The sequence below is a fragment of the Eleutherodactylus coqui genome, chromosome 1 (assembly GCF_035609145.1).
Source record: "Eleutherodactylus coqui strain aEleCoq1 chromosome 1, aEleCoq1.hap1, whole genome shotgun sequence".
In the NCBI taxonomy this organism is placed as follows: Eukaryota; Metazoa; Chordata; class Amphibia; order Anura; family Eleutherodactylidae; genus Eleutherodactylus; species Eleutherodactylus coqui.
In genome coordinates, this window is record NC_089837.1 from 326,964,081 (window position 1) to 326,989,983 (window position 25,903).

Sequence of the window (25,903 nt, forward strand, 5' to 3'; positions counted from 1 at the left end):
AATATTTTACACTTTTGTTTGTACTCGTGTAGGCTTTATTAAGGCTTTTGTATCTGACCTCTTCCCAGGTGAGAATAAAGATCATTGATCAACTAAAGATGTAGCTGCTATGCAAAAAAATTATATGTACTTAACTGCATTTAAAAGCAAAAAGAGCATACTATCATGTAAAGCTCGCTGCATGTTCTGCCAGAGGATCTCGAAGGTCTCCTTGAAATTATATCAATAACTATTGTGCACAATGGCAGGCATGACTTTCTAACACTGCACAGCTTCATAGAGCCACTTTACTGTGTGAGTCAGATCAACATATGTTGCTCTATGTTTAGACCCGACTCCTTTGCTGATAGACATACAGGGCAGTCAGAAACAATTACATTTACATCGTGATCTCAGCCAAGGACATATGGCCAGGACAAAAACCACCTAAAAAGTCAGACACATCTGTCACAAACAGCAAACAAAGGCACATAACAATATCTGCAGCATGCTACTATCAAAACTACAATTTATTGTAATCAACAGTACCCAACAAATATTCTCTAGGACAATAGCATGATTGTTTGTGATCTGTTCTATAGTTACCATAGGCTGATCATTTTCTATACGGAGAAACCTAAGTATGTGGCTGTATTTACACCGCGAATAACAAGTCACTCTGGACATTCTAGGGTGCAACTCGCATTGCACAGCACACGGACACCGCACCTGAGTTCTGTGAGATTTGTGGGACGTTGCACATTTGCATTTACTATTCTTAGGCAAGACTCACACAAAAATAAGGCATGCTGAGACTTTTCCGCATCGCTGCGAGAGAAGAATAAACCAAGAAAATAGACCCATTGCAAATGGGTTCTATTTTCTCGCAAGCTTCGTGTGTCTTGCGAAGCACAAAACTCGTGTTATAAAGTCAGCCATTTAAATACGGCCTTAATGCTCTTTCACATGAGAGTATATCAGCTGCGTTTTCACAGCCGAACAATATATGCTGTCCATCTGTGTTCAGATGGGCACTTTTCTACTGCGTAAAAGCGCCCAGCCGGCCAAGAATGTGCATACGGTGCGGCACTTTTACGCCGGCCGGGAAAGATAGTTCTGAAACTATCTTTTCTGGACGGAATGTGGCTGCTGCAATAGACTCCTATGGGAGCCTATGACAGCTGCCGGAGAAGGGAGGGAGTTTAGCTGGGGTGGAGAGGTTTCTGAGGTGTAGGGGTAGAGAAGAGGAGGGAAGGGGGAGGGAGTTTAGCAGTTACACTGCTAAACTCCCTCCCCCTTCCCTCCTTTTCTTCACCCCTTGCCAGCTGTCTGCAATGGGAGGGGGTGGGACGGGGGCGGTATTCCGGGGGCGGCATATAATTGCCGCACTTGGCCGTCTGAATGGGCGTTAAAACTGGAGTTTTAATGCCCGTTCACAGGATTTTCAGCGGTGCTGTGGCTTGGACATTGCCGGACGAAAATCGTCATTCCTGTGTGAACAAGCCCTTACTACGTTAAAGATTTCTGGTCTCTAAATACACTGAAACTTACAAAATTACTATCAGAAAAAAATAATTGACTAACCTTTGTCTCTTTTAATGCCTTGGTTACTGGCAAACCAGGATCGAGATGAGCCAAATACGGCAGCAACACAGAACTCTCCTCCTGTTGACTTACTTGGGGAAATCTGTGGAGCTGGCTTAGCTTTGCTTTAAAAAATAGAATAAGAAAATAAAGAAAAAAATGTTTATTATGGCTGGAACTAAACACAAAGTATATAAAAATAATCAAATATTGTAAATATAGGTAAACTACATTGGAACAACATATGGGTTTAATATGCCAGAATGTTCTTGCAGATTATTTTCAACAGTAAGATAATAAAATAACAAACACAGAAAACATATAAAGTCAAAGAAAGTCAGTTGACAAATACAGTTTGTAATGCAAAGCAGATTGAACACGTAACATAAAAAATACACACATAAATTATATGTTGTTTGACTAAAAGAATGCACACAAGCAGGATATGATGCCTCTTCTTGATCTGTTGGAAATGGAACAGAGATGCATGTGCGAACATGACAATACAACAATCCTTGGTACTACTCCTGTGGCTTTAATACTAAAATATCTGAAATTATGCAGTTCTTACAACATTCTTTTTGCTGAAACGCACTGTAAAACAGAAATGTAAAACGGTTGGCAGGTACTGTATAGAAAATGTGCCGAAAAGATTGTATATGAGCAGTGGGTTATGAGAACACAGGGAAAGCTTCTTTGAAAAGACGTGTTTTCAGCAACTGTTAATAGATGGTAAAAGAGAGAACAGCTCAATATAAAGAGGAAGAGCAGGCTATGTAGAAGTCTTATAAACAACGTAATACATGGTACCTATGAACAAACGGTTTGTCCTCAGAAACCACTGGATTCACTTTTTACTGAATCGGATGGCTGCCATTAATAACATGGGTGGTTTTATTACTCTGAAGGAAGAAATGTCTCATATTAAGGGATTGTTTAGAATTAAAAAAACATGAATGGTTTCTTCAAAAACAGTGTTGCACCTTTCCACATGTTGTCGGTGGTGCAGCAGCTAAACCCCATTCGCTCCAATAGAGAGGAGTTGTAATATCAGACACAATCCATGGGCAGGGGTGTTGCTGTTTCTGGAGGAATACAGCCTTGTTTATTTTTTTAGTCCTGGACATTACAATGTATCAAGCATTGGCTTACACAGAAGACCCAGAGCCTCTCGTAGCAAGGATCAACTGAACCCCATTATGTTGCTGGGTTTTTGTATTCCACTCCAAGGCAATTCTTCACCTTGCCTCAGTGCTTCTGTATAGGAGAGTCCAGCACAAGTGTTTGCCACCCAATAGAAAGCTGTCATACTAGATATATCACTTACTTTCCTTAAAGGGGTTGTCCCGCGGCCAAAACGAAAAATTTTTCACACCCCAGTCCCCCATGTTAAGCAAGCATCACAAACTACCCATGTAAATCGGTTTTTTAGAGCGTTTCTACTCACCATGAAGCTGTTTCAAGAAGTTATAAAAATCTTCTTCCAAGATGGCCGCCGTCATTTCCCAAGGTGCACCGCTGGTCTTCTCTTATGGTGCACTGCGGGTCTTCTCCCATGGTGCACCGTGGATGTTCTTCTCCAGTCTGAGCTCCACTGCCGATTACAGCCACCTCATTGGCTGATCGGCACCATGTGACGGGGCGGAGCTACGCGATAAAGCCAGGACGCAGCTCGTGAGCCCGGACCCTCCAGAAGAGGATTCTTCTCTGCGCAAGCGCGACTGTTGCGGCGACCAGAGGAGAAGTTTGGTAGTTGCCATGGAGACGGAGACGCCAGCACCGGAGGGGGTAAGTGTATAACTTCTGTATGGCCAATATTTAATGCACGATGTATATTACAAAGTGCATTAATATGGCCATACAGAAGTGTATAACTGCACTTGCTTCTGCGGGACAACCCCTTTAATGCATAGAGTGTCACCATATTGCATTCTAGCCCTTGGTTTGAGCAACAGCGATCAAGCTGTGTAGTCATTACACGATTCATAAACCTCTGTGGTTTACACTGCAATACATTGCACACATTTCCTAATCTACAGGTTATATTGTAAATCCTGTAGTGATAAAATCCATTCTTTTTTGCAATACTAAAACATAGCCCAGTATTGATTTGCTGTAGCACAGAAGTAGTTCAAAGGCAGCTCACTACAAAGAAGTGATTTGTAAATGCAATGTGCTATGGTAATCTTTTAAAGACTAAACTGACCCGTTTTGGCACAAGATCAACATAATACTGGTCTGGAATAACCAGGAATGTTTACAAGAAAGGATATAAAAGCATTATGAATCATCACACAATGATGCTGAGGTGTTTCATGTAATCAATCATTGTTACATGCTCATGTGTCAGTCGAGTGTTGGGACACACCACAGCATTAAAAGGGTAGATGGGATCATAAAATGCATTTCATTTTGGAATGTTTCCATTGGAACACTATATTAAATTATGAATTCCCGGGTCTTTTCTTTCCAATTCAAGGTAATGGATATGTAATTTAGAAAGTGGAGATTTAAGTGTTTGTCATGAACTGGAATTAGTCATTTCTGAAGAACAACTGAATGGCACTTTTTTCATACCAATAAAAATGTGTCTTTGGTTAGACATTGTGCTAGGAGAAGCTTAAAGGCTTGTATGAAAGAGCACAGTAAAACTGCTATTTCCGATTCCAGCAAAGTATTGCCATCAAATGCCAAACTAATACCTATTCGCTTTCAGAAACCCACAATACTTCACAGTCACTAATATCCAAGGGAAAGACAAGAGTGCAAAAACTGTATTTTCAAAAGTGATGACCAGAAGGGCAAAATGCTAACTAAACTGAATGAAAAAGGCTACACTTATGACCTATTTACATTGTGTTTGGCTGTCCTATTGCAATGTCCGTTTGATTTCTTTTCCAAACATATACGTTAACGTATTCATAGGTTTTCAATGCTGCTTAAAAGTGTCAACTTTCCGTCAGGATCCATTTTTTTCTTTTTCACAGGATAGACAAATGGGGACAGCCTTATTTTTCCATGCATGCCAGAAAAGAACGGAAACCATGTCAAACGGTAGCCAAAGTGATCTCTGTTTGACACAATAAAGCCTATGGTTCTTTCTGAGTTTTCTGCATTTGTTATGAAACCCCAAGATGGAAAAATAAATCGGAGCAAAAACAGCAGTGTGCAAAAGCCTTAAGCCTACAACAGAATGCTACAGGAGAGGCATCCTGTTGAACCATACTTTTTTGAAGTCTATTTTTTTCAATAAAGTGTAAATTTTAAGGTTCTGTTCATATTTGCATTGGAGGCTCCATTTAAGACATCCAGTATAGATCCACCCAAAGCTCCTGGATGAAATAGCGCAACATGCAGCACTATTTCACCCAGTTTCCTTACAGTTAATGGGGTCTGTTTGGAACTGTTTGGTTCCATCACTGGACACATCTGGCTGTCTGTTTTTCTAGAATGAAAAACATAGAGCACATATAAGCATAACTTAAATTTATACTTTTCACAAAGGCAAAAAGCTAAAAAACAGATCCAGTGGAAACAAATACAAATGGATGCACACCAATACAATGGATCTGTCAAAAAAGGACTACAGTTATCAAAATGCTTCCTGTTGTTTCCTATAAAAAAAGGCCAATTTTTTTAAAGATAAGAAAAACAAGCTGTTTCAACAGAATGCACTATCATGGGGTGAACCTAACCTCAAAAGGCCCCACGCACATAGCAGAGCTGTATAGTGGCGCATATACTCAGTCTTAACGAGCTGCAATGACTCTTCTTGTGCCCCCATGTCATGCTCCATCAGGTGCTGAATAAGGCAGATATACCCCCCAAGAAGATATTCTTCTAGACTAGAAAAGTTCCATGCCTACAACATTTGATAAAGCATGTCATAATCTGTTTAGCTTAAAGAGCTCCACAGGGAAAAATTACCACTTAGGCTGAATGTACACGGCTGGGTTGGATTCTGCATGCGGGATCCTGCAGAGGAATCCGATCCTGTGCCCGACTGGTGACCCCTATGTACCTGTTCACAGTTGTCTTTTCTGTATTGCGGATATGCTGGCCGGCATGCATGCACAGTACAGAGAATGCTGCGCTGTTGTTAGGCGATGATGCAGAATCTGCAACCTTTATACAATGTCATTGTGGAAGGGCACGGATAAGATGGCTTCCACTGACTTTAATGGAAGCTGTCATTGCGGAATCAGTGCTGGAAAAGAACATGCTGCGATTTTCCATTCGCAATTGCAATTGATTTCCTCTTGTGGACTTAAAAAAGCAATTTTCCATAGCATGTCTATAGTATTTGCTGTGTAATCTGGAGGCAGACGCCCGCTCCGGATTCCGCAATGCAAATACGCCTGTGTGCATTGAGGTTTAAACAGTAAGTACACATGAAAGTACAGTAAAGCCCTATGCCCCTCTATAGGTGCTCTATAACAACTTAGTATAACAGGGAACTATAAAACAACAATAGATCCTAAGGGCCGATTTCGTGTTGCTTTTCTTGCGGGTTTTGGTGTGGATTTGCAACAGATGTCACCCTTTCAACCGAATTTAAATTGAAGGGATGAAATCTTGTGGAGATCTGCGCTAAAATCTGCAACAAAATCTGAAATCAAATAGGTGTGAATACAGCTTTAAGGAGAATGTATTTGTTATTTCACTTTTGTAATATGTAAATATGTAAGATTATATAGTTTATTTCACTATTACTTTTTTGACCTTTATTCAATTTCTATACTAGGCAATTCAATACATTATAATCCGTTTATAGCTATTACTTGAATGGATATGACATTAATGTTTAAACTCTTCCTGTCATACAATGTGCATATACTTCCCATGTTAACGGGGAGTGGATTCTCTAGCTGAACCTGCTAAATACATGGTGGTTGTCAGCTATGTTACACAGTCTGTGAGATGCCATGGTTAATACTGTATGACCGGTTAATCAATTGCATATCCAAGACAATCCTAGTTGGACTAACCAAAAACATTTTATAAAATATAAATGTTAAAAATATCCAAATTTTCAAAGTTCAAACACCACTTTTTTCCATTAATCATGTAAAAAACCTTAACAGTAAAAAATAAACACAGCTGGTATTGCTGCATCCATTAGGCTGGGTTCACACAGGGCGGATTTGCGGAGGTTTTGCCGCACGGAATTTTACAGCGGCAAATCCGCCCGCAGCCGCTAATCTCGGGATTAGCCAGCCATGTGGACGAGATTTCTCAGAAATCTCGTCCACATGGGACGGCCAATCCGCTGCGGTAAGTCCGGCTGAAGCCGTGGTTGCGGCCGCCGCAGCCGTGGTTTCAGAATATGCAGCATGTCTATTTACTTTTCTTTTTTGTTTATTTTCGTCGCGGCCGCGCTCTCCTCTATGGAGCGCCGGCCGCAACGGAAAAGCGAGTGGCTGGGCCGCTTCAAAGCCGCCGCGGCGGTTCTCCCGGCGGAAATCTCGCGGTTTTTCGTGAGATTTCCGATGGGAATATGCCCAGTGTGAACCCAGTCTTATTAAGGTCTGAACTATTAAAATATTGCATTATTAGCATTGCATGGTTAGGGCAATAAGGAAAAGAAAAGATAACAGAACTGCATTTTTTTGTCAACTTGACTAAAAAAAAACTGAATAAAAAGCAATCAAAACTAGAGATGAGCGAACGTACTCGGATAAGCACTACTCGTCCGAGTAATGTGCTTTATCCGAGTATCGCTGTACTCGTGCTGAAAGATTCGGGGTGCTCCGCTGCTGACAGGTGAGTCGCAGCGGGGAGCGGGGCAGAGCGGGCGGGAGAGGAGAGAAAGATCTCCCCTCCGTTCCTCCCCGCTCTCCCCTGCAGCTCCCCGCTCCGCAGCGCGTCCCGAATCTTTCAGCACGAGTACAGCGGTACTCGGATAAGGCACATTACTCGGACGAGTAGTGCTTATCCGAGTACGTTCGCTCATCTCTAATCAAAACGTCTTACGAACCCTTAAAATGGTACCAATAAAAACAGCAGCGTGTCCCACAAAGAACAAGTTCTCACCTAACACTATCAATGGAAATAAAAAGTTAGGGATCTGTGGTGACCAAATACTAATTTTTATAGTTTTAAAGGCCTTTAATTTTTTTTACAGCGGAAAAGGGCTAAGATGGAAATATCACTTTAAGGCATTGTTGCCATCCTTTATTAAAGTATGTTATAATAGACCATTTTTACATTTTTCACATTTCTTAACTATAAAAATAATTACAGATTTATGCAACCAGCATAAATTTAAGTCTGACAAAGTGTGAACTGCCACACATATTTTAAGAATTACAAAATCAGTCATTCATGAATGCGTACTATAAACCTACATGTACTTTTCGGAGTTACAGATGATGGTTATTGTTCTGGAGAATTGCTATTATATACTTGACTATGAGAGTGAGGTTAAGCCTAAAAAGTTGTGAAAATCTTTCTTTCTGTGCATTCTGGTGGTTATGGCATTCCTACCCAGCAAGGTTAAGAGATGTCATCTGTGTGCCAATAATGCTGATGTTCTATATTATGGACTTATATGAGGCTGCCTTGTTCTGCTGGTGACCTTCTGTACTTTACTCCCCTTTAAACTGTCAGCACTTTGTAAATTATACCCAATGTTAAAATCAAAAGACAGGTTAGGCATCACATTTAAAAATAACTTCAAGAAGGTATTGTGCAAGGGGTCAGTTTCAGGACTTTCAGCAGACTCGTAGATTTACACACTGCTACTGATGAAAAATAATACTATATTCACATGTACACCCAAGGGTTTAGGTCATATTCAAAATAAAAGCACATGACCTTTTTTGAGTTCAAGCCACATCATTGTACCTGAGCACAGAACTATTGTTAAGTAGTTTGGGTTTTTTTGGAAGCTAGAAGCAACGTTGAAATGTCACAAACATTGTATGGTGAACTTTATACAGATTATAGACTGAAGTACTACTTGTCTCACCTTCTGCAGAGCGTGGAGCCATTGCTTCAGTGCACTGCCAACTTGGCCCGTCCTCTACCACCACCACCATATCTACCAAGATGCCCACTACCCTTTATTAATTCAAGTCTTAGTGTTGTTTTTCTTTCTTTTGGTTTTAAGTTTACTTTTACTTAACCTTTTAGCTAACTTTGTAGTTTGCAGAAAACTCTGGCAATTGCATCACATATATTAATAATTTATATTAGCCAGACCTGCAACTTTGAACAATGTCTGAGGTCTCAAACACACACTACGTATTTTTGCTGTTTCCCTGTTTGTTTGGGATTTTCTTGCTATATATGGTGACAAAAGCAGAAATATACACTCTGCAGACTATCTCTCACCAAGTACAAAGCACATTTTGTATAGGCATTTAATGTTCATGTAGATTCTCTGGTCTTTCCAATCCAACCCAATTTCTCTTCTATGCTTGTATACAATTTTTCATATCAGCAGCAATATATCCTCTGCAGAGTACTGTTTTGTTATCTGCAGTCTGCTACTTTGTTGTTGGGGCAGTTACTATGCAACATTCAAGTAGCTGATCCACTAGAGTGGGTCAGCTGAACATACTGATGCTGCTCAGTCTCATTTGGAGTTAATCTCTATTTAAATATTCCTGACTTCTGCAATGTGTGGCTGGTTATAGCGTAAGATACGTGTATTTAAATCCAGTATTCCTTCTAAGCTTTTAGTATCTTTGACTCTAGTCTAGCTTTGTTTCTTGCCAGTGTAATTCTGTTCCTGTCATTATATCTAATCCTGCCCTTGTTTCTTAGACTTATAGTTTGTGGTTTACTTTTCCCTGTTTCCCTACTTGCCCTTGTCTTGCTTCTTAGTTCTGCTCTACTCAATTTGGCTTTCTTGTCTCTGGATCTTAATGCTCTCTAATTTTTAGTATCAGTTCTTCAATTGAGTTTTCATTAGGGAAATCTTTAAGGATATTCAGGGACAGGGGTATCTGGCGTTAGGGTTAGCATCAGGAATAGATTACGGGAAGGTTTAGGGAAAGCTTGAGTTAGGGTCAGTTATTATCAGTTTGTTAATAATCTGTTCAATAACACTCATTAGTTCCATTATCTGACTACCATCACCAGTGTCTGTTTCTGTTATCTATTGGCAAGTTCCTATTCTTGCCTCTTTGTTACCCACTAGTGTTGTCACATGCTTCATGATATTACTCATTCGTCCGTCCAAATGTTACATAATTTGGCTTTATTGTAAATCCACAGGGTGTCCGAATACTAGATGACCTCAATGGTACTCAAGAAAGGCAACTGCAATAGGTGAAGTCCAATTCTGTTTAGTATCCAGTCAGACTCCTGACACCTTCCTACAAATTTATTGGTAGAATGTTATTTTAATGGTAAAACTTATTTCTTTGCACACTTTATTGTAGGAGTGTTCAGGCAGAAATCTGATCACGTTGCAAAGACATGCTAAGAAATGCAGATTTTGCAAATGATTTGCATATAGAGTTATGCCACGTGTGAATCTACCATAACTATTGCTCAGCAGTACTTGTGAGGTCACATGGGAGATTAATCAAATGCTCACCTCTAGATTAGAAGCAGCATCAGAATTGGATATTCAAGCGGATCCATTTTAAATGAGAAAGACATAATTGTGATAATAATAACCCTTACAATACAAAACATTTTAAATGACTGACCTGCAACAGCAATAGCCCTTATATAACACAGAACATATTACAAATGATTGGCCGAAAACAGCACTGAAAATTAGAATCAGATAGTTAAGACAACACTATAAGTAAGATGAGGCATTTAGGCATACAAAGAGCCATGCTATGTTTTAGATAATGAGAAGACATGCAAGGTGAAAACAAGGAACATGCTACGGTTTTGGTAATATGGTAGCTCCAGACCAACATGCAATAAGTATCTAAAAAATACATTAAAAAAATATATGAACATACAAATAATCGCTCCATGATAAAGGCACCATATTGTCTTTCAAGTGTAAACTGTAGAAGGGAAAGTTTATGTAAAGAAAGGTATACGATATGACAGGAGAAAGAACCAGTAATTTTTAAACTATTACAAGTAGCTCAACACGAGTCTTAGGCTTCTTTCACAGGAGCGCATATCGGCCGGTCGTTTGCACAGCCGGCCGATATACACTACGTGACAGTAAGTGAAAAGTCTGGTGAACAAATCAAAGGTTTGCTCATATGGCCTGCTGAGGCCGGAGCAAATGCGCCGAGCTCACCAGGCCATCGCCCATTTCCCCTCCCTCCCCATCGCAGGCTCACCTCTTGTTCCTCCCCACTCGTTCTGTGCAAAGGGAGGGGGCGGAGCGAAGCTCCAGACCGCCCCCTTGTCAATAGCCATCAATGGGAGGAGGCGGGGTGGCCCGCTGCTTAGCTCCACCCCCCATTGCACAGAATGAATGGGGAGGGACGAGAGGTAAGCCTGCATGGGGGGGGGGGGAACAGAGGGAGGTAGTTTAGCAGTGTAGCTGCTAAATGCCCTCCTACCTGCGGCCGCTGCCATGGGCTCCCATAAGAACCCATACAACGGCCGACGTATTCCAGCCCAAAAGATAGTTCCAGGACTATCTTTTGGGTCCAATGTAAAAACACCCGGAGCTATATTGGGTTGGCCGGGCGTTTTTACCTCTCAGAAATAGGCCCATGTGATCTGATGCATTGGAATCCAATGCGTCAGATCACAGCGCATATCAGCTGGCCGTGAAAACAGCCGGCCAATATGCGCTCATGTAAAAGAAGCCTTATAGTGAATCCTGTTATTCGTAGGTTAATAAGTACCCGCAGTCATAAAAAAAAAGATGAGTGTGCAAACATTTTCAATTATTTTATGATACTTTAGTCAGTAGCATAACGATGAATGGGCTATAGTTCGAACCCAACAGAGAAAGCAGTTGATGAGGTTGTCTTTAAGTTTGCAAAAATATGTTTCAATTCAATCCTCTTTAACAACTATGACTGAAAAATCATCATTAAACCAAATCAACTGATCCTGCTGCTGGTCAACTCATTACTCATTCACTTCTTCCCTAGCTCCTGCAATACTCCGCTATACAAATAGCTACCAATCAGCAGAGGATACAGTTAGAAATCCTTAACCTATTATACCTTGCTCCTCCATACACTACTACTCTCCAAATACTGGCACAAAAGAAATCTCAACTGCGCTAAAAACTTTCTTCTCTACCCTGCCTTCATTATCTACAAGGCTGAACACAGCCAATCAGGACAAGTCTATTACACTAATCCAGCATAAACTAAAAACCACCTGCTTAATATTATGTAGGTCCCATGATGCTGCTAAAACAGCTCTGAACTGTGAAAACATGGATTTTCAAAGGTGCCCTGGGGTAACTAGCACAAAGGCAGCAGCAGCAAATCATTTATAGGGGTATTCCTATGCCAGCCAATCATGGGTGAGATAAGAATATCCATCTGCTCTCGTGATGATCAGAGGCAGGGATTACGGAAACTGCTAAACTAGTTGTTCCACGCTCTTTCACTAACTCCCACAGAAGTGAATGAGAGTTGTGCGTAGAAATGGCATACACAGTTTAAGCAACTCTCATTCACTTCTATGGGGATTACAGAAATGTAGAACAGCCAGTTTACCTGTTTCTGTAAAGCTGGCCTTCTTGGCCAGCGAGAGCTGGAGTAAGTGAGCCCGTTGTGCATATAAGTGTAGATCCTAGAGGTGGGATTCACATTTATCAAAAGATTTATGGCGTATTCTGCACATGTGCCATAACTGTCTGAGATAGTAATATCCTCTTAAGTCCTGTAAATTGTGAAGTGGGGCCTCTGTCGATCGGATTTGTTTTTGAAGCACATCTACCATTGGATTAAGGTGAAGGAAATTTGAAGGCCAAGCCAACACTCTGAAAGTCTTTCTCATGGTCTTAAGACTATTTCTGAACAATTGTGTAGTGTCCCAGGGAGCATTATTGTGCTGAAAGAAGCCTATGCCATTACAGAACGTGACTACCATGAAGGGGATGTACTTGGTCTGTAACAGTATTTTAAGGATGTGTCAAATAGCACCCACATAAATTCTAGGTCCCAAGGTTTTCCAGCAAAACATTGTCCATAGCATCACACTGCCTCTGCTGGCTTGCCTTCCCCCCCATAGTACATCCTAGTGCCATTTTTTCCTCAAGTGATTCACATACACAGCAGCCATCCTTATGAAAAAGAAAGTGTGATTCAGCAGACTAGAATGTGATTGTTCTCAGCAAGAGAAACAACGTAATCTTGTAGATATGATACCTTTTAATGGCTAACAAAAATACATGATGTAATAATAGCAAGCTTTCGTACCAACGCAGGGTACTTCTTCCGGCTTAAATGGATTGGATCTGAAGAGGCATGCATATTTATACACACTATAACATACATACTTATGACAAGGCACAGATATGGATGTGATTGGTTCGCACTTAAAAGGAATTCTGCAAACCAGAAAACAAACTTTTTTTGTCTAGGCACTGATAGCGGAGTGAAAGTTTTATGGTCCCTAAATTACTGTTGGAGGGGGGGAAAAAGGTCAACAGGCTCGAATTGTGATAAGAGATACACAAACATTTTTAGCTAAATACTGATAAGGGAGTGAAAGTTTATGGTCCCTGAATTACTGTTGATGGGGGTCTTATCTGTGCAATCAAGTCTCACACTTCCCATTCACGCATAAATCCTGGGGAATATGTTGGTACGAAAGCTCGCTATTATTACATCATGTATTTTTGTTAGCCATTAAAAGGTATCATATCTACAAGATTACGTCGTTTCTCTTGCTGAGAACAATCACATTTTGCTCTACTGGCTAACACGGTACCAGATCTTTGTTTTCATTATATCAGCAGACTAGGACACTGTCTTCCACTGTTTTATGGTTCAGCTCTGATGTTCAGATGCCCATTGTAGGTGCCTTTGACAGTGGACAGGGCGCTCATGCTGATCCCTCAATCTGCACCTAATGCAGCCATATTCATAGAAAGCTACAATGCACTGTGTGTTCTGACACCTATCATAGCCAATATTAACTTTTACAGCAGCTTATGCCACAGAAGCTCTTACAGAATCAGACCAGATGGGCTGTCCTTTGCCCCTCATGCTCATCAGTGAACCTTGGGTATCCATGACCCTATTGTTGTTTCACTGTTTCTCTTTTCGGTTCTGTTCCCAATACATATAGTGAAAACCCACCCCACAAGTCCTGTCGTTTTGGAAATACTTTGACCCAATCATCTAGCCATCACAATTTGCCTATTGTTACGGTTGCTTAGATTCTTACACTTGCCCATTTTTGCTGCTTCCAAAACATGAACTTTACAAACTGACTGCTCACTTGCTGCCTAATATAGCCTGCACCTTGCCAGGTGCCATTGTCAAAAGATAAGTGTGTTACAAAAAATTATTTTTATTTTTTGTTTCTGGATAAAATTGCTGTTATTCGTACGGAGTTTTGGGTGCTGATTCCAAATCTGTGCTCAAGATTTTGACTGTTAGGAACAGATTTACAGATAATAACCATAACCGTAGAATAAAGAAGTGTACTGTGGATATAATTGCAATGAAATATACTATATAAGTGTCCTTATAAACAGTAAATCCTGAATTGGGTAACACAGCTATAAGCATGACATAAGATCATCAGGTGGCAGACATATAATAACAAAGAACTTCCATAAGTGGCATGAAAATATGGGAGGTTAGATGCAATGTTTGCAGAAGTCACTTATTTATTTTATGTCCGCCAGTGTTCATCCTCGGAATATTCCAGCCGGCATCGCAGGTATCCTCTTTCCTTCATACCATTTTTCAATTGCACATATGTCCCTGTGAAATCTTTCACCATGCTCATCTGATAAGTCAATGCTATGGGCAACAAAGATAGTTTTACTGCTAGACAGTTTTGATAAATGAGGCCCATGGTTTTAACCCATTAACGCTACAGGACTCGCCTGCAACACCTCCGATGAGCTGAGCCACTCATCGGAGCTGTTATCCCTTTCAATTCTACCGTCAATTCTGATAGTGGCATTTAAATGCCCTGACCGATGTCCGGGGGTCGTGCATGGCCACTTGTGATGAGATCGCCGGTCGCCGTGCAATTGTCATGGCAGCTGGGGGCCTCCTCAAAGGCCCCAGGGCTGCCATTGCAAAGTGCCTATTAAGCCATGACTGTGCCATAACTTGATAGAATGCCTGTCAGATCGTGGTATGATGTAATGCCATGGCATTACATCATACTGCAGGAGCAATCAAAGCATTGCAAGTTCTTGCCCCTTCTGGGGACTAAAAATAAAAGTAAAAACATGTTTTAAAATGTTTTACTAATTTAAAAAAAAGTAATAAAACTTTTTTTTTAAAAACAGAAAACTCTTTTTCCATATTTATAATAAAAGAATCTAAATAATAAAACAAAAAAACATATTTGGTGTCGCTGGGTTCGTAAAAGGCCAGTCTATCAAAGTAATGCATTATTTACCCTGCAAAGTGAACGTTGTCAGGGAAAAAAAAAACTAAGAATGCCAGAATTGCACTTTTTTGGTCACCCTGTCTCTAAGAAAAAATGTAATAAAAATCGATCAAAACATTGTATGCACTCCAAAATGGTACCAATAGAAACTACAGGATGACCTGCAAAAAATGAGCCCTCTCACAGCTATGTTGACGGTAAAATAAAGAAAGTTATAGCTATCAGAAGGTGGTGGTAGAAAATAAGGTCAGAAGGTGGTTTTAAAAAAAATTAAAAATCTTTGAAACAAAAAAAAGTAGTACAGCAAAAAAAAAAAAACAACAAAAAAAGGAAGTATATAAATTTGGAATTGTAGTAATCATACGGACCCATAGAATTAGGTCTTCAGGTAATTTTTTGACACAGTCTGTGCGCTGGAGAAACAAGATGCACCCAAAGATGGTGGAATATTTTTTTTTTCCATTTCACTTAGAATCTTAAAAAAGTTTTTCAGTACATTACATGGTACATTAAATAGTAACATTGAAAAATACATCTCATCCAGCAAAAAACAAGCCCTCAGACAGCTATGTTGCAGGATAGAGATGAGCGAACCTCCTCGGCCACGCCCCTTTTTCGCCCGAGCGGCGCGATTTTCGAGTACTTCCATATTCGGGCGAAAAGATTCGGGGGGCGCCGTGGGTGAGTGGGGGGTTGCAGCGGGGAGTGGGGGGGAGAGGGAGAGAGAGAGGGCTCCCCCCTGTTCCCCGCTGCTACCCCCCGCTCCGCCACGCCTCCCCCCGCCCCCCGAATCTTTTCACCCGAGTACTGAAGTACTCAAAAATCGCGGTGCTCAATCGAGTAATTACTCGAAACGAGTACGTTCGCTCATCTCTATTGCTGGATAAATAAAAGAATTTTAAAAGAGGGGGAGGAAAAAACGAAAATGGAATAAAAAAGGTCAGTATTAGAGATGAGTGATCATTCTCCTTAAGGGCAAATATTCGAGCGAGTATCATCCGTTTCGAGTACCTGCCTGCTCGTCAGAAAAGATTCGGGTGCCAGCGGGGGGGGGAGAGCGGGGGGGGGGGGGGAGAGATATCTCCTGCAACCCACCGCTCACCCCCGCCGACACCCAAATCTTTTCATTATCCTGCCTGACAGACAAGTTGGTTTGGTGTATCTGGATTCAGCACCCTGAATATAGGAAAAATCCCTGATTTTTACACAGTAAAATATACCCTATCCATGCCATGTGTCATTGGTTTTAGGCCTTACTTACATGGGCTACAAAATCACATGACTTTGTAGTGCTACAAAAACACATGTATGTGAAGCCCATGGCTTCCAATGGGTTCTTTCACATGAGATGTTTCGTAGTCTTAAAGAGCTCACATACATGCGTTTCTGTAGGGCTACAAAGTTGTGTGATTTTGTATTCCCTGTGAATAAGGCCTATTAATGTAAATGGCTTCTTTGTAGATCGGCAATTACAATTCACAACACTTTTTATTCTTTGCAGAAAGCAGTTGTAAAAGGCTGGAAAAATAGTCATCCACTGTCTAAACTTCTGTTTACATTATGTGCGTACAGATGTGCTTAACATTGCAGGCTAACCACTGAACAATGGTCCCGTTCCAGTCCCCACACATCCCCTGGTGAGACATGAGACGGCTTCTTCAGCAAACATACTGTGAAATCTCATGCACAACATGCAATAATCTGTCACATTTCCATTCACTATGCTGTCATAATTACAGTTTTTATTAAAACCGTAATGAAAACAATATGTTATATGAGGCAAATGTAGAAAACACACTATTTTCCTTCCGCTATAATGAATGTGTAGGCGCTCTAAGACCTCCTTTTTTCCCTCACAAGCCACCAAGAGAATCAAACCAACCACAAAGCAGTCTTGGGAAGGCAACTAGTGATTTAAAACTCCAGCGTACTGTACACATTCCTCTTTAATCTGTGCCTTTTAATCTTGTTTCAGACCAAAGATCAGTGCTGGCTGACAACTGCCTGTCTTTGGCACGGCCCCAGTGGTCAGTCAGAATCCGAGAAGGAAAAGCTATAATTCAGCTAAATAAATATGTGCACTGAAACTTCATGGCATGTAAGGGTGTTCTTTCTCCTGAACCGAAGGCAGGATCACTAGGCAGAATAAGGCACTCAGTGAACAGCAATTTGACTTAATTAAACATATACAGTATATGTACAAATGATACAAAGATACGTATATATAAGAAACTGCACACAGATTCAAGATGTGTCATAGATTTATTGGAAACTCAACTGCTTCACGCTAATCAAAATGATGTAACTTTTTATTGGCCACTAGATCATTGTATGTGTTTCTATTGATCTCTCTTGATGGCAAATGTTGGCGAAGAGAAGAATCAGGCATGATGACATTTAAATATGTGAACCTTTGGATTGCGGGAGCTGAGCAGTGATTTCTTCCTTTCTCCTCATTGATGTTATCGTTTACGTTTAGATACAGTTACAAGTGCTATATTTTACATATCAGATACATTATATCTGTGTTCATCAGCTTCTTATAATCAATCTCTTGTAACTTGAGCTATCAAGTAACATATTGGCATCTGTTGTTCCTAACTCATGATGCCACTGTTAATGCCCAGTACTTATGCTATCGACATCTGTAAGAATGTGTATTACAATTTTTATTTAGATTAAAGGGCAAATTTAAACGCAACTATTGGCACTCAAAATCTGAACGATAACCGTCCTGTGTAAATGCAAAAAAAATTGTTTACTATTCGTTCACTTTTCGTTATCATTGACTTTCAGGCCTTAGTCAGACAGGCGTTTTTTCGCACGATTTGCGCATGCGCCCGGCGATTTTTTTAAAACCATTAAAACCATTGCTTTGCAATGGTATCGGACACATGAGCACTTTTCATGCGCTCGTCCGATAAATTATAGAACAGAAATCGCAGATCGCACCTATCTGCGATCTGCGATTCCTGTTCTCTTCTCTATATGCGCTCAATGGGGCCGGCGGCAGCAGCGCCGACCCCATTGAGAACATATAGAAGACAAATCATTCTTCTCTGCCACAGCTGTAACAGAGAAGAACGATGTTTGCCCATTGAATTCAATGGAGCCGGCAATACAGCCGGCTCCATTGAAAGCAATGGGCTGCCGGTGAGCGCAGGATGAATTGTCGGGAAGGGCTTAAATATATAAGCCCTTCCCGGAAATTCATCCAGAAATGTGTAAAAAAAAAAAAAAAAAGTATACTCACCTTTCCGCTGCAGCCGGAGATCAGCGGCGGCCGCCGGCAGTTCTCCTGAACTGCTTCTCTATAGTATTCAGCAGCCGGGGCTTTAAAATCCCTGCCTGCTGAATGAGCTGCCTCTAATTGGTCACAGCCTGACCAATCAGAGGCAGATCTCACTCACACACCCATTCATGAATTCATGAATGGGTGAGTGACTGCTGCCTCTCATTGGCTCAGCGCAGGGACCAATCTGATTTGCTTGAAAAAGCAAATCTGCTTGAAGTTGCTTGAAAAAGGCCCTTTATAGGGTTGAAACGCGTTGCAATAAAACTTCACCTTTTTGGTGTAGAAAGATACACTTCATCTATCCTTCATCCCGTGAAGCGCTATACTGGATATTTTTTATCTTTGATTTTCCCTTTTAATGTTTGTATGGTTTCCGATGAAAATTGACATGGACAAAAATTGTGGAGCAGATTTATGACTGTCACTAAGAAAAATTGTTTGTGCTGTATGGCAGTGTCTGCGTGGGGGTTGTCGACAAGACAGCGGCTCACTCAGTCTATGTAAAAGTCAGAATAGCTTTACTTTCAGTAAATCAAGCTGCCTATAGGGAAACATGGGCATCCTCAAATGCATTAAAGCATGCAGATTTGTTTTGTGGACCTTCTGGTCTGGAAAACAAATCATAGCATGCTCCATTTCATTGCGAAACCCGCACGAAAATTGATGTCAATAGAAGCCGTTCGATCCGCAGTCCGTCCACAATTCAATAGCGGACGGGCCATGGTTAGCGTGGGAAAGCAGGAGTTCCCAAAAAAACATACTGTGCATGCACACAGTGCGCCGGACGGCGCTTTCGCACGCATCTGGAGTGAAGAAAGCTGAGCTATGATTGGTTAATATGGTCAACTCATTTTTTTTTCTTGTAGACAGTTTCTTAAATCTCCCCCTTTGTCTATTTAACCATCACCCATCTCAACAAAGTGGACTGTAGCCATGATGTTGAGACGTCACTGCCAAAGAGGCATTTGACTCAGTGTACCACAAACATACTCAGTTGAACAATGTGTGTCTACGGTTCGTGACTACTCATAGAATCATAAAATCATAGAGTTGGAAGGAACCCAATGTAGAGTCATCTGGTCCAACCCTCTGCTCAGTGCAGGATTCACTAAATCATCCCAGACACATGTCTGTCCAGCCTTCTGTTTGAAGACCTCCACTGAAGAAGAATTCACTACATCCCGTGGCAACCTGTTTCATTTATTGTTCCATTCACTGTCAAAAAGCTTTTTTTCTAACATCTAATGTGTCTCCTTCTTTCATATTCATTCCATTGCTTCGAGTCTTTCCTGGTACAAATGAGAATAGGGCTGATCCCTCTGCATTGTGACAGTCCTTCAGATATTTATAGACAGCTATTAAGTCTCCTCTCAGCCCATTTTTTGCAAGCTACACGTTCCCAGATCATTTAACTGTTCCTCCTAGGACATGATTTGTAGAATCCTGGTAGCTCTTCTCTAAACTTGCTCCAGTTTTTCAATATTTTTTTAAAATCTTGATAAGCAGAGCTGATGGAGAAAAACTAATGTCATTTTCAAAATCTATGACCCTAAAATACCTTTAAAAAATTCTAATATCTCGGTCACCTAAAATTGTGTTCCCCGGTGTAATTAAAAAGCTATTGAGAAATGTCTGGATTTCCTAGCAAGAAAATCATCCTGTAATAGGGAGCACTGTGTGGCTTGCATTGTTCTATTTGCACACTGGCTTAGGGGTGTTGTATGACTGGCATTCTCTTTTTGATGCCATCTAAATTTCTCTGTCAAGCTTTTATCTCTCAGGCCCTACCCTAGGCAAAATGCCATGTGTCCTGCAAAGTTAACCTTTATAGTAGTTTTCCCATTTGATACCTTTATGGCATAACTGCTAACCAGCATTTAATAAAAGGTAGAGATGTAGCCAGAGATGCATGCAGTTCTCTTCTTTGTAGTTTATAGGAATTGTGAAATGATGAAGCCTAAAAACTCTCACCTGCCAGACATTTATGTCATATACAGTCAATATCCTATACATAACCCAAATGGGTGTAACTCAGGTTTATTCTTGAGTCTCGTATTAATATCTAAGTGGTTATCATAGGACACTTACATACAATTTTACACCTACAGTTAATAGGTCCAAAATTCTGTGCTTATTAATTTTTTCATATATTCTTATAGTGGTCTGAACTCCGTTTTGAAAAAAACAGAGCTCCATATTGCCTACAAAGACATACTGTTGCGTGAAAGAATTCTTAATGTATACTATGACATATTGAATTTGATAATAAACCAGTAAGCTCCTGAACTCAATGTAGTGGAGGCTGCAGACAGCAGCTAATGCTTAGAATTTCCATTAACTCTGCTAATGCAGAGAATTTTGAGTTTCACAAACATAATCAGCTGTTGGTCATAGAAAAACTGTTTTAAAAGTTGGAAATCTACTTCACATGTTGTCTGGAATTAGAAAAAAAAGACTTACTCTTTATCTAGAAATAGCACCACTCTACTCCATGTGCTGTGTTTGGATTGTGGTTAATCGCAATTCAAGTCAAAGCCAGTCAAAGCTGTTCTTCACCCTGAACAAAGGGTACTACATCAGGCACAACATTAGAGCAGGACTGTCTCTAAAAAAAGGGCACTATTTCCAATCCTAGACAACCCCTTTAAGACTCAATCTTGTCAACCTAGCTTCATTCACTGTAAAACGGCACCGATGAATTTCATTTTTTCACAACAGATTAAGATTTTGTCATAACAATCAGCATAATTCCTAAAATGCCAGATAGTGGCAGACAAAACTACTGATGCAAGCTGGTTGTTAGATTTACAGTTAGTTTAAATGAATTTTTTTTCCTTCCAACTTTTTGACATCTTGGCTTAACATACAGGGTTCTTTGCTATCTGAACAAATCTCTGCTACTTTCTTACAGGCAGCAGAAAATTTATTAGGCCTTACTGATTATGTTCTGATATTCCAGTCAAAACTACGACAAGGCAATAATTTGTCCACAATTTCTCTGGCAAAATGAAATATGTTATGGCAGTACAGGCATAGCAACCTTATTCTCATCTTAGACATTTATAGCATGGCCACAGGATATAGCATATATGTCTGATAGAAGTGGATCCCACCTCTAGGACCTGCATTTATCTCCCAAATAGGGGTTTTCCCAGCCCTGTCCTGCGTAACAAAGGGATGGCTGGGATGGGTACTAGTGGAGTATTTCTCCACCGGAAGACATTGGTTGGCCGGGCTGATCTACAGGTAACAACCAGGTCATGTCCACAGCTGCCGATTAGCTCCTGCATGCACACACTTTTACAGATTTCCACTCCCATATCTGAGCTGAGCATCCCTCATGGACAGGACATCTGTGCGGAAGCATACAGCCTCCATCCTCTTCCTCCTCCCTGGCCCTGTGTTTCTTCTGCCAAGGGGAGGAAGCAGCCTTGGCTGACGCCCGACGTTCACTGACTTTCAAACACAGCTCGGTGAGAGAGAGCTCGAAGCCACGGCGTTGGACGGTGAGAGCAGGGCCAGCAGGGAAGGGGAGTACAGATGTGTGAGCTGTCAGGGGGATGGTCGATACATGTGTGTATGGGGAGACGTGTACGAGATGTAAGGACATGGGAATCTGTGAAGGTGTGTGGCGGCGTGAACTGGGCCTTACCTGTAGCACAGCTCGGCCAACCCATGTCTTCCGGAGACATACTACACCAGTACCACTGGGATGTTACTAAAGTTAGTCAGGTTACAGAAACCCTACAGCTTACTCTGCCACGATGTTTTGCTAATATGGGAGCTACAGAAACGGCATACTACAGTAAAATCAGCTGCTTATATATGCCTGTCTCCAATATTTTACTAGAGCTTATTTCAACAGGCAATATGGGACGGTAGTTGGGGGGCCCGAGTTTTGGAGACAGCTTTTTGTCTTGGAAGTGGGACTCAGTTCTATCAGAAATCTATTACATATACTATATATATATATATATGCCATAAAGGTCTAAGATAAAAATACCCCTTTAACTTTATTTTGTAAAATGAAAAAGGTCCATAAATTGAAGTTATGGTAAACAAAATCTTGAAATTTATGTCTTAACAATAAGGTGCCTCCATCAAACCACTTTCTCCAAGCAGAATACAAGAAATTGACTAAAGCCAGTTAACAGAACATGAATTATAAGCATGCTGGGGAGTGAATGAGAACTTACCAAGGAGCTTTAATGGAAAAACATCCTGCTCCAAACAGGTAAGGACTTCACATAGGAGGGGAAAAGGCAAAACAAATTAGATAAAGAAAGCTTATCAACATACATTACTAAAATCATGTTAATTAGATGGATGCTGGTAAAAAAATGAAATATGACACAACTGTTCATCAGAAACCTTTTGTATAATCAAATCCCGAGCATGTCTTGCCTTACATGCATGCAATCATACGCAAGCTATTATCCAAACTTAAAGAGGCTTTCCAAGTTATAAAACAAAGTTTCAAATGCATGCCTGCCGCCTCCTGTGTGATATCATGATGTCTAAACTGTCGACAAGTCGCATGAATATGGCTGCGATGGTCATGCGATCAGTCATCAATATGGGCAATATGTAACTTTGCAGCATCAGAAACAAGGTGTGGTGGGGACGAAGAAGAGCAATAGCAAGGTAATAAAGAATAGATGACAAATGTTTACTATTTTTTTAATTTTAGGCCCAATAAAACTGTATTTGAATCCAGAGAAAATGCTGTTGAAATGAATCACAAAAGTATGTATATGCGTACTTTAATAGCAGCAACTTTCAGGTTTGTAAAATAGTATATTTGAAGGTTCATTCCCATCATTATGGGGGTATAAGCTCTGGGACCCCGCTAATCCTGAGGCAGAAAGAAACAAACCAAGGTCTCTTCGGTATTTCTCCTGCACAGCGGCATTTCCCACCACTCACCATGCAGGAGAATAACCAGGTGACTGACATCAAGTGGATGGAGCAATGCTACAGTTTCCTGGACAGGAAACGTCAGTGAAAAGTCCACAATGATTAAGGCCTTGTTCACCTAGGCGACAGGGCATGGCCATGAAAATTGCAGCGATATCGCATCGCTGGTCCGTGCAATATCGATGCGGTTTCTCATAGTAATACCACAATTTTGCAGCGCTACTAGTCGCATGTGGTGCTAAAAAGTCGTGTGACTTTGTAGCACCATATATAAAGATTTTCGGGATTGGGGGTGAAGGTGGTGGTCTAGAAATATAAGCCCTACCCCCAAAATAAGCCCTAGCTGCAAAAAAAAGAAGTATACATCACCTTAGAAGACCTGTCAGCCCGCATCTTCTCCCAGGTCCCAGGCACTACTTTTCTTCATCTCTTCTCCACAGATTGAAAAATCCCCTTCTCCTGGAAGTGCTGGCTGTGATTGCCTGACGCTTAGCCAATCAGAGCCAGCGCTCGATAAATGGCTGTGATTGGCTCATCGTGCGCTGGCTGTGATTGGTTAAGTGTCAGCCAATCAGAGGCAGTGCTTCTAGGAGGTGGGGATATTTCAATCCCTGGACAGAAGAGATGAAAGAGAATAGTGCCAAGGAGCCGGGGCGAAGACGCACTGGAGATGACAGCGCTTCTAAGGTGATGACTACTTTTTTTCCCTGCAGATAGGGCTTAGGTCATGGCTTTGACAGTAGGATTTCCTATGCGATTTGTAGCAACGCAACAAAATTGCGCAACTTTGTCACCCGTGGGAACGAGGCCTAACTACGATTTATTTTGAGGAATAGTGGATTCACTCAAATCAAAATATGATGGCACACCTTAGCGATCACTTAGGTATGCCATATTCTATAGTGGGAAAGCCACTCTAATGTAGTGTTCTAAAATGTCTGTGCCAATAGCAAACATAGGAATATTATATAAAAAAGCAGCTGTGGTAAAGGAAAACAAAACGAAGGGCTCACTCATACAAGCGTATTTAGCCTGCATATTACACATGGATTTTTTGCGCATAACCTGCAGTGTGAAAAGACTATTGATTTACACTTTGCCACTCAGACCTGCGTTTTTCACATGTGCATATTACATGTGTAAAAGAAAATGCAGCTAGTTGTGCTAATTTGGTGCGTTTTACGCAAGTCATAGGGGTCAGAAACGCTCTTTTCTCCTTAGGGAGAGCAACTATATACTATAAACTAAGTGAGGAGACTCAAATGGCCACGCACGCTCCTCTGGGTAATATGCAAATAAGGGAGATGGAATAAATCCTCCACAGTGCCACCTATTGAAAGGCAGCATTCCTTCGAGTCAAAGTGGGACTTTTTATACAAGTCTTGTTACAATGACTGGGAATCAAAAGCAAAGCCAGACTCCATGTACATACAGCTGTTTCAGGGTTATTGCCCATCATCAGTGTACAGTAGGAGTCTGACTTTTGCCAGTGAGAGGCCTGGGACAGGGGTCAGAAACGCTCTTTTCTCCTTAGGGAGAGCAACTATATACTATAAACTAAGTGAGGAGACTCAAATGGCCACGCACGCTCCTCTGGGTAATATGCAAATAAGGGAGATGGAATAAATCCTCCACAGTGCCACCTATTGAAAGGCAGCATTCCTTCGAGTCAAAGTCGACTCAAATGGCCACGCACGCTCCTCACTTAGTTTATAGTATATAGTTGCTCTCCCTAAGGAGAAAAGAGCGTTTCTGACCCCTGTCCCAGGCCTCTCACTAGCAAAAGCCAGACTCCTACTGTACACTGATGATGGGCAATAACCCGGAAACAGCTGTATGCACATGGAGTCTGGCTTTGCTTTTGATTCCCAGTCATTGTAACAAGACTTGTATAAAAAGTCCCACTTTGACTCGAAGGAATGCTGCCTTTCAATAGGTGGCACTGTGGAGGATTTATTCCATCTCCCTTATTTGCATATTACCCAGAGGAGCGTGCGTGGCCATTTGAGTCTCCTCACTTAGTTTATAGTATATAGTTGCTCTCCCTAAGGAGAAAAGAGCGTTTCTGACCCCTGCCCCAGGCCTCTCACTAGCAAAAGCCAGACTCCTACTGTACACTGATGATGGGCAATAACCCGGAAACAGCTGTATGTACATGAAGTCTGGCTTTGCTTTTGATTCCCAGTCATTGTAACAAGACTTGTATAAAAAGTCCCACTTTGACTCGAAGGAATGCTGCCTTTCAATAGGTGGCACTGTGGAGGATTTATTCCATCTCCCTTATTTGCATATTACCCAGAGGAGCGTGCGTGGCCATTTGAGTCTCCTCACTTAGTTTATAGTATATAGTTGCTCTCCCTAAGGAGAAAAGAGCGTTTCTGACCCCTGCCCCAGGCCTCTCACTAGCAAAAGCCAGACTCCTACTGTACACTGATGATGGGCAATAACCCGGAAACAGCTGTATGTACATGAAGTCTGGCTTTGCTTTTGATTCCCAGTCATTGTAACAAGACTTGTATAAAAAGTCCCACTTTGACTCGAAGGAACGCTGCCTTTCAATAGGTGGCACTGTGGAGGATTTATTCCATCTCCCTTATACGCAAGTCATATGCACCATTATCATAGTATGATGCATAAAATCTGCAGTTT

General features: G+C 41.1%; 1 protein-coding gene across 3 annotated transcripts in view; it reads right to left on the reverse strand.

The window, feature by feature from the left end:
* Positions 1 to 25,903, reverse strand: part of BCAS3 (BCAS3 microtubule associated cell migration factor) — a 1,118,574-nt gene that overhangs the window by 620,269 nt on the left and 472,402 nt on the right. For all 3 annotated transcript variants that reach the window (XM_066575105.1, XM_066575107.1, XM_066575106.1), the window contains exon 17: positions 1,564 to 1,688. In XM_066575105.1, the coding sequence (XP_066431202.1) occupies positions 1,564 to 1,688 (125 nt within the window). The remainder of the gene's footprint in view (positions 1 to 1,563; positions 1,689 to 25,903) is intronic.